Below are 16,143 nucleotides of genomic sequence, written 5' to 3' on the forward strand. Positions count from 1 at the left end.
TTGGGATTTGACTCTTTCCTATCATCCCATTTTTTACTCATTTCCATGGCGTTTCTAGCCACAAAAAGGGATTTATTCTGGACAAGCCACACCTTAAACCTGCCCAGGGTTCCCCAAAAATCCTCCAGAAATTCAGGTGGGAGTTTAAATCTGGAAAGTGGGAGCGCTTCTCCTTGGGGAACTTCTTCACTAGGATTTGACTCTTTTCTATCATCCCATTTTTTACCCATTTCCATGGCATTTCTATCCACAAAAAGGGATTCATTCTGGACAAGCCACACCTTAAACCAGCCCAGTATTCCCCAAAAAATCCACCAGAAATTGAGGTGGGAATCTGTAAATCTGGAAGGTGAGAACATTTCTCCTTGGGGAACTCCTCCACTGGCACTCAGGCAGTGGATTCAGGATTTACTCTCATTTTTTACTCATTTCTATCCACAAAAAGTGATTTCTTTTGGACAAAGCCAGGCTCTGACTCAGGGGGTTTCATTCTGCATGAAGTTGCTACATATTTTATTTTATTTTATTTTATTTCATTTTATTTTATTTTATTTCCTTGTTAATCCACGCAGCAGTGCCACAATCATCCTTCAAACACATCCAAAGCTCCTCTCGCTGTACAACACTTTCCCCAACGTGAGTTAAAGGTGGAAAAGGTACCATTAAAATTAAAATTAAAATTTAAAAATTAAAAAAAAAAAAATATTACAAAGATGCATTGCAAAAACTCAAAGGGAAGGGAGGAGAAAGCCAGAGGTTAATTCACATCGAGGTATGAAATGGGTATTGCTGGTTTAGCCTGGGAGGAAAGAGGTTTTTCCCAGCTGGTGCTGTCCTGGTTTCACCAGGATCATTTCCTGGCTAGAAAATGGATTTGGAAAACAAAATCCTCTTTATTTCTGCCTCCCCCTCCTCCTGCCTCTCCCCCTTTCCCATCCAGACCCCTCGAGATGCTCAAGGCCCTCTGCCGTTTGTTTTTGTGGTTTTTTGGCATTTACAGCTACCAGAGAGGTTTGACATTGTGGTTTTCTTCAAAATCCTGAAATATTAGTGCAAATTACAGGGGGGACGGAGGGGCCACGCCGTGGCTGCAGCTTTGGGGGGAAAATGGGATTTTCTCCTGGGCTGGAAATGCACCCATGAGCCCCCAGGTCAGGGTTAAACCCCCCAAAATCTCAGCCAACCCCTGGGATTTACAAAATCCTCCCAACACCGGGGAATTATTGCGGTGATAGGGCAGGAATGTGCTTTTCTCTGAAACAAAAAGAGGAATTTTTCTGTGCTCTGTTGCTGCCGAGCAGCAGGACCCTCCCAGGGAGCCACGTCAGGCATTTCCAACCTGAGCCCCCCAAAATTCCAGCTCTGCAGTCCTGGCAGCCTCTCCTTGCTGCTGCTCAGAGATTTCCTCTCTTTTTTCTCATTTTTTTGTTTTTTTCCCCGTGTTTTGCAGGGATTTGAGGTTTTGGCTGAAGCTGCCACCATCCAGAGCCTTCCTGGGAGGAGCCCCCCGAGGATTTTGAGGGGATGGAGTTTGGGAGGGGGGTTTGGCTCGGGGCTGGGGCCGTCCAGGCGGGCACCAGGAGCGTTTTGGGGTTGGGATTTGGTGCAGCACATCCCAGGGACGCTCACATGGCCGTGGGGCCCTCGCAGATCTCCTCCAGCCTCTGCTCGATCATCAGCCGCAGGATGGAGTACCTGGGGAGGCACAGAAATCAAAATAAAAGGGTTTTCAACCCTGGGATGATTCAAACCCCACTTTTGGGGATGCCAAACCCCACCTCCACTGCAGGAAAAGCCACAAAACCAGGCAGAAAATGCCACAAAAATCCCAAAAATGAGGATTTTCCCCTCCTATTTCCCCCCCCTCTCTGCTTCCCCAAACTTAGGGATCACCAGGCAGGGAAAATCCCAGTGCTGGAGCATCCCAGGGATGCACAGATGGGGTTTTTTGGGATGTTCTTCCCCCCAGCCCCGCGTACTTGTGCTTCAGCTTCTTCACTTCCCGGTCCTCCTCCTCCTCCAGCTTCTGGATGAAGCTCCTGAGGATGGGCATCTCAAATTTGATGTACTGGGCGACCTGGGTGGGAGAGGAGCGGCAGGAGATGGTGAAGAGGGGGAGGAAATTGCCCACCCCCCAGCATCTCCTCAGATTTCACCAAAGACCCCAACATTTTACAGCAAACCCTAAAAATAAAAATGATGTTTGTGAGCATCAGCTCGTGCAAACAAGTGGATAATTATGGGGAAAAGAACCATCTAAGGTTTATTTATTTTATTTATTTATTTTGATTCACCCACTGGGTGCTGGAGGTGGCTCTGTCTGAGTGTCAAAGCCTCAGAGCTGCTTAACCCCAAATTCACCCCAAAAGTGCCGGGTTTGGGGCGGGATTTGGGATTTCAGAGCAGAGCCGGCAGATGGCACAAGGGAGCTGCTCCCAGCAGGGGGAAAACAATTCCTGGGAAATCCCTGTTCTGTGAGCAGGGCTGGGATGGCACAGCAGGGCTGGGAGTGCACTGGGAATGCACTGAGAATGTGCTGGGAATGCACTGGGAATGCACTGGGAATGTACTGGGAATGCACTGGGAATGCACTGGGAATACACTGGGAATGCACTGGGAACACACTGGGAATGTACTGGGAATGCACTGGGAATGCACTGGGGATGTACTGGGAATGCACTGGGAATGCACTGGGAATGTACTGGGAATGTACTGGGAATGTACTGGGAATGCACTGGGAGTGCATTGGGAATGGACTGGGAATGTACTGGGAATATACTGGGAATGTACTGAGAATGCACTGGGAACACACTGGGAACACACTGGGAATGCTTTGGGAATGCTCTGGGGAATTTCCTGGAGGATCAGGAGTTTTCATGGACAGAGCAGCTCCTGCAGCCCCAGGGTGTCTCTGTTCACTGGGGATCAACCCTCCCCTGTGGGGGCGAGGCGGGGCTGGCACAGAATTCCCAAAAAAGCCATCCCAGGATCCCTGGCAGTGCCCCAGGCCAGGCTGGGCAGGGCTTGGAGCCGCCTGGGACAGGGGAGGTGTCCCTGCCATGGCAGGGGTGGCCCTGGCTGGGATTTGGGGTCCCCCCCACCCAAACCTGTGACGCCCCGACCCCCAAACACCCCAGATCTCCCCCCGCACCCCCGGGCCGCACTCACGTCGTAGGTGACCTCCTCCACCTGGTCCTTCTCCATGAGGAACACCTTGGACACCTGCTCGCAGGGGCCCTGCAGCACGCGGGCCAGCAGCGGGAAATCGCTGCCGCGCAGGCGCTGCTTCTCTGCAGGGACAACGCAGCCGCGGCCTTGGCACCGGACGGGCACCGGCACTGCCAGGGCGGTACCGGCACCGCCAGGGTGGTACTGGCACTGCCAGGGTGGTACCAGCACTGCCAGGGCGGTACCGGCACCGCCAGAGTGGTGCCAGCAGTGCCAGGGTGGTACCAGCAGTGCCCAGGTGGTACCGGCAGTGCCAGAGCAGTGCCAGGGTGGTACCAGCAGTGCCAGAGTGGTACCAGCAGTGCCAGGGCGGTACCGGCACCGCCAGGGAGGTACCAGCAGTGCCAGAGCAGTGCCAGGGTGGTACCGGCACCGCCAGGGTGGTACCGGCACCGCCAGGGTGGTACCGGCAGTGCCAGGGTTGTACTGGCAGTGCCAGGGTGGTACCAGCACTGCCCATGAGGTACCGGCACCGCCGGGGCGGTACCAGCACTGCCAGGGTGGTACCGGCACTGCCAGGGTGGTACCGGCACCGCCAGGGTGGTACCAGCAGTGCCAGGGCGGTACTGGCACTGCCAGGGTGGTACCAGCAGTGCCAGGGTGGTACTGGCACCGCCAGGGTGGTACCAGCAGTGCCCAGATGGTACTGGCAGTGCCAGAGCAGTGCCAGGGTGGTACCAGCAGTGCCAGGGTGGTACCCGCAGTGCCAGGGCGGTACCAGCACCGCCAGGGTGGTGCCAGCAGTGCCCAGGTGGTACTGGCAGTGCCAGGGTGGTACCAGCACTGCCCAGGTGGTACCAGCAGTGCCCATGAGGTACCAGCAGTGCCAGAGCAGTACCAGCAGTGCCAGGGTGGTACTGGCAGTGTCTGGGTGGAACTGGCAGAGCCTGGGCAGCACCAGGGCTGAAGTGGCAGCACCGTGGGGATTTGGGGCACTCCTGGCCAGGGGATTTGGGGCACTCCCATCTGGGGGTTTGAGGCGCTCACAGCCAGGGGATTTGGGGCACTCATGTCTGAAATAATTTGGGGCACTCCCACCTGGGGGTTTGGGGCACTCACAGCCAGGGGATTTGGGGCACTCACCTCCGCTCGTGTGCACCATGTACAGAGCAAACTCCTCTGCTGAGTTCTCGATCTGGGGGGAGACACAAAGCTCTGGTAAAGGGACAGGTTCTGCCCTGGTATAGTCTATATATAGATATATAGATTTATATTTATATATATATATATATAGGGTATAGATTTTTATATTTATATATATATATACACATATGTGTATGTGTGTGTGTATGTATACATATATACATTATATATAATGTGAATGCAGATTTTACACATGTAATATGAATATTTTATATATAATAAAAAGATTTATATTAAAAATTTATATTTATATAATATGAATGCAAATTACATGTATCTAATATAAAGATTTATAAACTATATGAGTATGAATATAAATATAAACTATATAAATAGATATATAGAGTAATAAAATCTAAAAATATTAAAATATGAATACAAATAGATAATACTTTATATATATGTATATGGATAGATGATAGATAGATAGATAGATAGATAGATAGATAGATAAAAAATCTGCATGCAGACATTATACATATAACCTATAAAACATTTTAATTCATTTTAACCACAACACAAGCAGCACCCAGAGCCCTGAGTGAGGGCTGATGCCCATACCTTGAATTTGTTGAGCAGCAGTTTGAGCACCTGGGGCGTGGTCATGGTGCTGTTGATGCGCACGTTGGTGACGGAGCCGTAGGCGGGCGTGAACACCGAGGTCTGCGGGGCACAGCGGGCACTGAGAGCCCTGCCAGGACCCCCTGCATCCCCCAGACCCCTGGAGCCCCCCTGGAGCCCGGTGTGAGGCTCTGTCCGAAGCTCCTCTCATTTTTGCCTCACAATCCTCATTGGGGACCACTGAAGAAAAGACCCCGCCTGAAATCTCTGGGCTCTCTGGCCCTGCTGGAGAAAGTTACACAGCAAGGGCCCTGAGACTCAGCACATTGCTAAGCTGCTGTTACAGGGGTGTTTGCTGCGTGCTACACTGAGCCCCATGGAAACAAGGAGGGGGCACCTTCCTCCTTTGGTAACGAGAGCCCTGGGAGCTGTCCCAGCTCTCGGCCTGGCTGGGCTTCTCCTGAGTTCTGGGTGGTTCCCCACAGAAGACCCCTCTCACTTGTTTATGACAGACAAACTGAGATGTAAGGAGCCCTTCCATCAAAAACCACGACATGAAAGCCCTGTGTGAAAAGGCCCCCTCCCCACTCTTTCCAAGGACTGGGACTGAAGCCCCCGACCCAGGGAGGTGTGGGGGAGGCAAGCTGACCAAAGCCAGATGGGTGTTGCAGTGCGAGCAGTGGGCCATGAAGACAATGGTTCTCACCCACTGCTGAGAACATGGACTGTGTGCACCCTTCTCTAAACACCATTCTTTCCCCCAAAAGTACAACAGACTACCTTTGATACAGCTTCAAGATTCATCCCCTTCCTCCATCAATAAAGAGTACAGTTAGAGTCCAGATGGGCTGCACCCCTGAGATCTCCCTGGACGTCACCTGGTGAACTCCATTGGCTGGACACCAAAGGACTCCACCGTTCTACGTTTGGTACCTACACACCTTTCTTTTTTCCTCCCTCTTTTCCTTATTTTTCCCCTTTTCCCCCAGTTCCTCCCCAACACATTTGGCTGTAGTTATTCAATAAAGGTACATTTGTTCTGATTATCACTGCAAACCCCCTTGTGCCGTGTCGGTTCTTTTTGCACTCTGAGATCACCCCAGAACCATCACCCTGTACCATGACGGTTCTTTTTGCACTCTGAGATCACCCCATGAACCATCACCTTGTACCATGACGATTCTTTTTGCACTCTGAGATCACCCCAGAACCATCACCCTGTGCCATGACAGTTCTTTTTGCACTCTGAGATCACCCCACGAACCATCACCCTCTGCCATGTCGGCTCTTTTTGCACTCTGAGATCACCCCAGAACCATCACCCTGTGCCATGACGGTTCTTTTTGCACTCTGAGATCACCCCAGAACCATCACCCTGTGCCATGACGGTTCTTTTTGCACTCTGAGATCACCCCAGAACCATCACCCTGTGCCATGACGATTCTTTTTGCACTCTGAGATCACTCACCACCACAAACCCACCCGTGAGGGCGGACGGTGACCCCCGGGCTCACCTTGTGGTTGTAGAAGTGGCCGTTGATGGAGAAGCGGTGCCGCCGCAGCCGCCGCTGCTCCCCGGCCGTGCGGGCGCTGCCGCGGGGCCGGACGCCGACGTCGCTGCGGGTCCTCATCAGCTGCGGGGCCTCCTCTGCCGCCCTGGGGGCTGCACGACACCTTCAGTCCCAGGGGATCTGAGCCGTAGGACTGACCCCAGGCCGAGCCCCAGGACCACTCCTGAGCCCCAGCAGAGCCCTGGGACTGATCCTGGTGGACCCAATCCCGGTGGATCCAAGCCCTGGGACTACTCCCCGTGGATTTGAGCCCCAGCACCGATCCCAGTGGATCCAATCCCGGTGGATCCAAGCCCTGGGACTACTCCCCGTGGATTTGAGCCCCAGCACCGGTCCCAGTGGATCCAATCCCGGTGGATCCAAGTCCAATCCTGCTGGATCCAAAGCTGGTGGATCTGAGCCCCAGGACTGATCCTGGTGGATCCAATGCCGGTGGATCCCAGCCCGGCTCACCTGTGCCATTCCCAGGATTCTCCGTGCGGGTGGCAGCGTCCACATCTGTCACCTGGATGTCCGGCAGGGTGCTGGGCTTCAGCACAGACCTGGGGGGACAGAGGGGGTGGGTGGCCTGTCCTGGGTCTCTGTCCTGGGGTGCCTTGCCCAGGGGTGCAACCTGTACATCCTGACAGGCTGGAGGGAGGTTTTGGGGCTGTTTGTGCGGTTTTGGGGCTGTCTCTGTGGTTTTTGGGGCCGTGCGGTCTTGGGGCTCAATGGTTTTGGGCTGTCTGTGTGTGGTTTTGGAGCTGTGTATTTTTGTGTCTGTGTTTTTGGGGCTGCCTGCCCATTTCTGGGGCTGTGTATTTTTGGGGCTGTGTTTTTTAGGTCTGTATTTTTAGGGCTGTGTTTTTTAGGGCTGTGTTTATTGGGGCTGTGTTTTTTGGGGCTGTGTTTTTTGGGGCTGTGTTTTTTAGGTCTGTATTTTTAGGGCTGTGTTTTTCAGGGCTGTGTTTTTTGGGGGCTGCCTGCCCGTTTTTGGGGCTGCGTATTTTTGGGGCTGTGTTTTTTCAGGGCCGTGTTTTTTAGGTCTGTATTTTTCAGGTCAGTACTTTTGGGTCTCTATTTTTGGGTCTGTGTTTTCAGGGCTGTGTTTTTTGGGGGCTGCCTGCCCGTTTTTGGGGCTGTGTATTTTGGGGGCTGTGTTTTTTCAGGTCTGTATTTTTAGGTCTGTATTTTTCAGGTCAGTACTTTTGGGTCTGTGTTTTTAGGTCTGTGTTTTCAGGGCTGTGTTTTGGGGCTGTCTCTGCCCTCACTCACCCGTGGGCGCCCAGGTTGCAGCCCGAGTGCCAGGAGGAGGAGGAGGGTGGCGGGCGGATGCGTTGGTTGTCGTCCTGCATCTGCAGGCGGATGGGGCGGCGCAGCCCCCACGAGATGTTCAGCAGCCCCTCCACGATCAGCTCCCCTTCCTCCTGCAGCCACATTCACACACAGAACACAGGAATTTTACACACAGAACATGGGAATTTTACACACAGAACACGGGAATTTTACACACAGAACATGGGAATTTTACACACAGAACATGGGAATTTTATATGTAGAATATGAGGATTTTATACATAGAATATAAGGATTTTATACACAGAATATAAGGATTTTATATGTAGACTATAAGGATTTTATATACAGAATATAAGGATTTTATATACAGAATATATGGATTATATACATAGACTATAAGGATTTTATGCATACAATATAAGGATTTAATACATAGAATATAAGGATTTTCTATATATAATATAAGCATTTATATATAATATAAAGGTTTACATATCATATTAAAAAACTCAGATATGTACATATAATTTGAATGCAGATTTTATAGATATAATTTAAATCTTTTAGATACACAAAGCAATGTAAATATATATTATATCTATGGTAAATTTATATATATAAATTTATATATCTATATCATCTGAATGCAAATTACATATATAATATAAAGATTATATATATATATATATAAATCCAAATGCAGATTGTATATATATAAAGATTTTATATATAATATAAAGATTTATATGTAAAAATTTATATATATATATATATATAATGTGAATGCAAATTACATATATATATATATATATAAAATTATAATAGAAATATTATATGTATAATATAAATTTGGAGTTCCCAGAGGAGCTGTTGGAGCCCTGGATTCCCTGCTGTGCCCCCCAATCCCCTCCTCTCTCACCTCCCGGTGCCGCAGCTGCAGGTTCTGCCCCTCGTAGTAGATGTTGTAGGTCTTGAGGTGCAGGAGCAGCTCATTCCTGGGGGAAAAAATTAAAAAATGGGAAAAAAGGGGCTGAGATGGGGTTTGGGGTGAGGGGGGAGATGCTGCAGGCACCACCAGTGACCCCTGAGATGCTACAGGAAAAGCAGGAATTGCTGCCCTGGCTGAGGAGCCCTCTGTGCTGCTGGGTTTATTTGAGGCAGATTTGGGTCTTTTTCCTCCTCCCTTGTCGAAGGTTTTGCTGGGGGCCCAACCTTTTGCAGCCACAATTAGGGGGAGAAGCTCCCTGTGAGGGTGTCCCCCATAAATGTCCCTGAAAGGCACAAGGAACCCCAAGGGAGCTCGGGGCAGTTGGTCACGAGGCGAACACCAAATGATTTTATCAGATGATTCCTGGGGGGTCACGCTGGAGTCACGAGGGGTCACAGGCGAGGGGGCCACGCCGGCCTCCTCCAGCTCAGAACAAAGCTCCGAGGGGCAACGTGGGGAGAAAAACAAAAATAAAAGGGGCAAAACCAGTGCAAATCGTGGGGATTGTCAGATATTGTTATGTATTACACGTTATACATTGATGTTATATATTGCATGTATTATTATGTGTTCTACATCAGGTAGTGTTGTTATCTGTGGTTATATATTGTATTTACTGGTAGATATTGTTGTATATTGGTAGATATTGTATATATACAATACTATATCTATATTTATAGTATATATTGGTAGATATTGTGACACATTGTTATATATTACACGTTCTATGGTGTTGTTATATATTGTAGATATTGGTAGATATTGTATATATACAATACAATATATATATTTATAGTATGTATTGTTAGATATTGTGATACATTGTTATACATTACACATCCTATGGTGTTGTTATATATTGGTAGATATTGTATATATACAATACTATATATATTTATAGTATATATTGTTAGATATTGTGATACATTGTTATATATTACACATTCTATGATGTTGTTATATATTGTAGATATTGGTAGATATTGTATATATACAATGCAATATATGGATTGTAGATATTGTTATATATTGTATATATTGTTATATACTGTTAGATATTGTTAGATATTGTATATTTTAGGTTCCAGATAACACATTCCACACCACATTCCCCATTTCAGGTTCCAGCTAAGCCATCCCCTATCCCACATCCCGTATCCCAAATCTGTCCCACACCCTATACCCTATACCCCATATCCCAAATCCCATATCCCATATCCCATATCCCAAAACCATCCCATATCCCAAAACCATCCCATATCCCAGATCCCACATCCCAAATCCATCCCACATTCAACCCAGACCCCAAATCCCACACCCCACATCCCATATCTCAAATCCCACATCCCTTAACCCGTATCCCATCCCATATCCCACATCCCATATCCCCTGAACACCAGGAATGCCCCAGCCCCATGCCACCCCCGTGTCCCCGCCCATGTCCCCCATGTCAGCCCCGTGTCCCCGCCCATGTCCCCCGTGTCCCCCCTGTCCCCGGTACCTGGAGATGAATTTGTCCTTCCCGCAGGGCACGGCGCCCCCTGCACTGCTGAGCTCCATGGTGGGGCCGGGCGGGCATGGGGGGACCGGGCTGGGGGGGACACGGCGGGGTCAGGAGAGCCAAGCCAGCCACCCTCCCCTGGGGGAGAAAAGTAAAAAAATTAAAATGGAAATAAAAAAAAAAAAATTGATATAAAATGGAAATAAAAATAAAAAATAAAAATGGAAAGAAAAATGGAAAGAAAAATAAAAAATAGAAATGGAAATAAAAATGGAAATTAAAAATAGAAATGGAAATAAAAATGGAAATTAAAAAAAAAGGAAATAAAAATAAAAGTATAAGTATAAATATATTGTATAAGTATAAATATATACATATAGTGGAAATAAAAATAAAAAATAGAAATGGAAATAAAAATGGAAATAAAAATAAAGAATAAAAATGGAAATACAAAAAATAAAAATGAAAATAAAAGTATAAACATAAATATATTTTATAAGTATAAATATATACATATAATGGAGATAAAAGTAAAAATAAAAGTTAAGCTAAAACTAAAAATGAAACCAATTAAAAATGAAAATAAAAGAAGTTACAAAATAAAAAGCAATGAAAAGGAATCAAAAATAAGAATGAAAGTAAGAATAAAAATTGAAGATAATAAAAATAATGAATAATCAGAAGTAATTAAAATTAAAATTTAAAATAATATAAAATAATAAAATAATAAAATAAACTTTAAATAAATTAATAATAAACTTTAAAATAAATAGGAAATGAAAAACTAAAGGTAAAAATAAATAAAATTTAAAAAATAAGAAGAAAATAAATAAAATTTAAAGAAATATAATAAATAAATAGATAAAAATTGAAACTAAAACGAACTAACTGATGGAACACGAATAAACCCCCCGGGCCTGGAAAAGGCTCGGAGGGGCGGGCGGGGCTCGGCGCCTCCTCGGGGAACGAGGGAGATCAGATAAGGACAGAGGCGCCCGAACTCACTGAAAATTTAATCCCCGCCGAGATCTGCTTTCTCTCCTGACGCTGAATTTGCATTCGCAGCACCCCGGGTGTCCCAGCAGCGAGGCCCGGGCCGCCGCAGGGAGGGGCACTGGGAATTTTTCCTTTTTCCCGAGGTTTTTGCCCTTTTTCACCCCCAGAGCTCAAAGGCGCAGGGCCGGGAGCGGCTGCTGCTCCCTGGGGCCGTGCCAGGGATGGATTTCCAGGCAGGCAGAAATTCTGGGCTGATCCTCCAGGTTTTTATGATCCCAGCCGGGTTTTGGGCCCACACAAACCCTTGGGAACCCCAAATCCCACCTGGGATGGGCCCTGGCTCAGAGCTCAGGGGATTTTTGGGGGCTGCAGGGTGGAATTGAGGTGGGGTTTGGGGTGAAGCCCTTGGGATGCTCAGTTTGGAAATCAGCCCTCAAAGAGGCCTCAGAATGGGGGACTGGGAGGTGTTAAATGGTGAAAAAAGCGTTTTTGGGGTCATGCTTTTCCTTGGATGGAAAAATTTCATTTTTCAGGGTCTTTTCCCTCCCTCCCCTTCTCCTGGAAGAGAAACTGAGGCGAGCAAAAAGCGTTTGCTCCTCAAGGCTCTGATTTCCTCCACCTCCCTGCTCTCCATGTGCTTCCTCCCAGCCCCCTGGGACACAAATCCTCCTTTTCCTGAAAGAAAAACCCCAAATTCACCCCAAAATCCAGGCCAGGGCAGTAAAACCTGTCAGGGGACGAACCCAAACCCTGAGGCTCCTGCAGGGCAGCAATCCTGGGGGCTCCATCCCACACGTCGGGATAAAAACTGATTTTCAACAGCAAAAACTCCTCAGTGTCAGGAGGGGAAGGGCAGGAAATCGGCCCAGCCCAGCCCTGGGGCTCAGAGAAAAAGCAGAAGGAGAAGAAAAATTGCAGAAGAGCTGACAAAGCTTTGGGTTTCCTGAGGAGCTGCCTGAGTATTTTGGTAAAATTCGGTGAAATTTGGCAAAATTCAGCAAAATCTGGCACCGCCCTTCCTCCTGCAGCCACCTCCATCCATCCTCCCACAGGAATAATCCCATTTATCCAGCAAAAATGGTACCAGGAGGGGATTTTGCAGCTGGCTCAAGGGTTTGGGATAAATCCATGGGGTTTTGGGGCAGCAGCTGAGTGTGGGGTCCCAAATTTGGGGTTCCAGGTGTGGGTGCAGGAGTGGCTGAAGGGGCATCCCCTGGTGGGGGCCCCCTGGCAAGGGAGGAAAAGCTCTGGGGAGGTTCAAGGGGGATTAAAGGACACGGCAGATCTGAAAATGGTGCCAAAAACACCAAAAGGAGTGAAAAAAACCCCAAAAACCCCTCCTGGAGCAGCAAAAACACCAAAGTGAGGGAAAAGAACCCTCCTGGAGCAGCAAAAACACCAAAGTGAGTGGAAAGAACCCTCCTGGAGCAGCAAAAAAAGCAAAGGCAGTGAAAAGGACCCTCCTGGAGCAGCAAAAACACCAAAGTGAGTGTGAAGAACTCTCCTAGAGCAGCAAAAAGAGCAAAAGGAGTGGAATGAACCCTCCTGGAGCAGCAGAATCATGAGAGGGAGTGGAAAAAACCTTTCTGGAGCAGCAAAAACACCAAAGGGAGTGGGAAAAAACCCTCATAGAGCAGCAGAATCATGAAAGGGAGTGAAAAGAGCCCTTTTGGAGCAGCAAAACCACAAAAGTGAGAGGAAAAACCCCTCCTGGAGCAGCAGAACCCTTGGTACCACTCGGAGCTTTTTTTCCAGGGCATCCTGGAGATGCCCAGGGGTCAATGCCAATTCCCAAAATCCCAATTCCCTCGAAGGGGACACGGGGGTGAGCAGGAGCCATAAGAAAATCCCGTGTTGGGGATGGAAGGGGAGCTCCAAGGTGCAGGTTCATCCTCCCGGGCCGAGGAGTTTCCTGTTTACGCCCCGGCTCTGCCACCTTGGCCTCCGTCATCACATCCCCTTCCTAGCGCTCAGGAAAGGGGCAAATTCTTCCTTTTTTGGGTCTGCAGAGAAAACCAGGCTGGGAGTGGAGGGGAGAGGCGGTTCCGGGACCGGGAGAGGCTGGGATAACCCGGGAGAGGCTGGGAATCACCCAGAAAAGCTGGAATCACCGGGGAAATGCTGGGATAACCCGGGAAAGGCTGGGAATCACCGGGGAAATGCTGCAAATCACCCGGCAAATGCTGTGAATCAGCCGAGAAAAGCTGAGAATCACCCAGAAAAGCTGGGATAACCCGGGAAAAGCTGGGAATCACCAAAAAAAACGCTGGGAACCACGGGGGAAATGCTGGGAATCACCCAGATCACAGCGCCGGCCAAGTGGAAGTCGCGGCATTGCTCAACCCTGGCCCTTTGGGGCCGGCTCAGCTCCCGGCACCCCCGTGCCTCAGTTTCCCGCTCGGAGCTGCCGCGGTTCCACCCTGCCCTGCCCGGCCCGAGCCTCTCTGGGCGCTTTGCAAAGCGTTTTTAGCGCAGCTCCGGGGCAAACCGAGGAGGGTTCGGGCCCTCTCTGCCTCCTCTTGTTCCCCACCCCAAACCAGCCCCCCTAAAGCCCGGCCCGCACCCCCGCAGCCCAGCCCGGCCGCATCCGCGCAGCTCCCGCCCGGCTCCAACACAACGAAACAAGGAAAAAAGTAGCCAACCACCCCCAAAACCGCGTTTATAGCAGGAGAGCGATGTTCTTCCCTGCTCCTGCAGAGAAATCGGCGGCTTTTGGGGGGTTTCTGCTGCTTCAGTCCCACCCCACCCCGGCAGCATCCCCGGCATGGGGCGGGAGGCGCGGATCTGGCGCAGCCGAGCATTGTGGGAATATCCCATCCCCGGAGAGGCCGCGCTGCTCCCTCCCCGCAGCCCCGGCCGCCCTTCCCCGGCCCGAGGCCGCTCCGCTGCCCGAGCATCGCCCGGAGGCGGCGCCGGGGCACGGGCGGAGCGGGCACCGAGCCGAGCGCTCACCCCGAGGCGCGGATCCTGCGCTGGCCGCGGTTCCTGCGCTACTCCCGGGCTGGGAGCGCTGCCCCGGCCCGCATCCCTAAGCGGGGAGCGGCGGCCGCTCCATTGTTCCCAGCGCCGCTATTGTTCTCCGGCCCGGCCGCTCCGTCCTGCGGGGCACAGGGGAAGGAGGGAGCGCTCAGCGCCCGCGGAGGGGCCGCGGGAGGGGCTCGGGTCACCCGGGGACAGCGGGGCCGCGCTCGGGTGAAGCCCTCGGGAGGAGCCGGCGGCCGCCAGGGGCTGCGGGCGGGCCCCGGGACAGCGCGGGCGGGACGGGGAGCGAAGGTGCCGAGCCCGGGCAGGGAAGCGCGGCCGCTCCAGCCCCGCTCGGGGGGCGATGCTGGGGGCGCTCGGGGGGGGCTGCGGTGACACCGGGGCTGGGGGACGGATCCCGGGGATCCCGGAGGTTTTCCCTGAGCTCCCGGCTGCGGCGGGGGGGGCGCGGCTCAGCCCCGGGGCCGCTCCCGGCGCGGGGGACGGGGATGGGGATGGAGAGCGGGATGGGGATGAGGATGAGGATGGGGATGAGGATGGGGGTGAGGGTGATGCCCCATCCCGCCCGCACTCACCCGGTGCCGGTGCCGCTCCGCTCGCAGCCGGTGCCCCGGAGGCCGCCCCTGGGCGGGGCGGGGCGGGACGGGGCGGGGCGCGGGCGGGGCCGGGGGTGGCAGCGCGGGGGACGCCCCCTCCCTCCCTGGGGACCCCCCTCCCTCCCTGGGGACGCCCCGTCCCTCCCTGGGGTCACCCGTCCCTCCCTGGGGTCACCCGTCCCTCCCTGGGGACGCCCCCTCCCTCCCTGGGGTCACCCCCTCCCTCCCTCCCTCCACCGGGGTCAGCCCGGAACCCGCATCCCTGAGGACATCGCGGCCCCGGGATCCCTGCCCGGGTGCCAGGGCTGGGCACCCCAAAGGCGTCACCTCCGGGAGCCGCGTTGTCCCCGCCCAAACATCCCGAGGGATGCTCCAGGAACGTCCCTGGGCAGGTTCCGGGTTCCCCAACCCCGGCTCCAGCCCGGCTGCACCTGAGGAGCAGCGTCTGAAAGGATTCTCCATCCCTGGTGCCAAGAGCCGAGTCCCAAAGGACACCCCGTCCCCACTGTCCCCAGAAATGCCCTGGTATTTCCAATGGTAAGGACAGGATCCCAAAACGTTCCCCATTCCCAACGTCAGGAACAGGATCCCAAGGGATTCTCCAACCCCACTGCCAAGACCAGAACCCCGAAGGAATCCCCATCCCACGCAGCCAGGCTGGAAATGCTCCCACAATCAGCTCCAGCTTTGTCCAGAATCCCCAGAGGGAATTTCTGGGCTGCACCCCACAGGCTGGAGCGGCTGTTTCTGCCCTAAAAAGCCCCAAATCCTGGGATTTTCAGTGCCAGAGCCGTGCAGGCAGCGCACTTGGCTGCTCCCCTCGGCCTCGGGATCCCACCCGGCTCCAAAACCGCCCCCGAGCAGCGATGGAGGAGGAAATAAATTCCAATAAAATGTGCCTGGAGCAGCAGCTGCAGCACTCAGCGTTCCCAGGACCGGGGTCCCATCCTGCCCGTCCAGTTCTGGTGTCCTGGGGGGAGTTTGGGGGTGTTTAGAGAGAGTTTGGGGGTGTCTGGGGGTGTTCAGTATTCCAGAGGAGCAGCAGCCGTGTCCCTCCTCCTTTGTCTGCCCCTGACCTTTCCCAGAGCTTTGTGGCTCCTCTGGGCTTTTTTTCTTTTGAAGGAATTTGCCTAGAAACAGCCCACACGAAAGGGAAAGAAAAAAACCCAACCAAACAACCCCAAAACAAAGAAATAATCAAAGCAGCTGCTTGAGCCAAACTGGCCTCTCTGCAGGCACTGGCTGGAATGGGCCTTTTTTCCCAGATTTTCTTGGATTTCTGTGTAAAATATGAGAAGT

General features: G+C 51.6%; 1 protein-coding gene across 1 annotated transcript; it reads right to left on the reverse strand.

The window, feature by feature from the left end:
- Positions 1-484: 484 nt before the first annotated feature.
- On the reverse strand, positions 485-14,958 carry RASSF2 (Ras association domain family member 2). Its single transcript, XM_071417600.1, has 12 exons — positions 14,824-14,958; positions 14,219-14,364; positions 10,271-10,408; positions 8,701-8,776; positions 7,758-7,909; positions 6,957-7,045; positions 6,447-6,595; positions 4,933-5,034; positions 4,312-4,363; positions 3,169-3,290; positions 1,980-2,077; positions 485-1,695 (listed from the first exon to the last, which is right to left on the reverse strand). Exons 3-12 carry the CDS (start codon positions 10,327-10,329, stop codon positions 1,626-1,628), a joined length of 969 nt encoding a protein of 322 aa, XP_071273701.1. The 5' UTR covers positions 10,330-10,408; positions 14,219-14,364; positions 14,824-14,958; the 3' UTR covers positions 485-1,625.
- Positions 14,959-16,143: the final 1,185 nt, after the last annotated feature.

Source organism: Agelaius tricolor, unplaced genomic scaffold (genome assembly GCF_023055355.1).
Source record: "Agelaius tricolor isolate 1412-34295 unplaced genomic scaffold, bAgeTri1.0.p SCAF_70, whole genome shotgun sequence".
NCBI classification, from domain to species: Eukaryota; Metazoa; Chordata; class Aves; order Passeriformes; family Icteridae; genus Agelaius; species Agelaius tricolor.

Bases quoted from the DNA above. Each gene is read 5' to 3' on its own strand.
- RASSF2 (XM_071417600.1), bottom strand. From the start codon at position 10,329: ATGGAGCTCAGCAGTGCAGGGGGCGCCGTGCCCTGCGGGAAGGACAAA. The intron at 7,910-8,700 runs GTGAGAGAGGAG...ATGTGGCTGCAG, and splicing joins TGCAGCTGCGGCACCGGGAG to GAGGAAGGGGAGCTGATCGT. The intron at 1,696-1,979 runs GTACGCGGGGCT...GTGCCTCCCCAG, and splicing joins GTGAAGAAGCTGAAGCACAA to GTACTCCATCCTGCGGCTGA.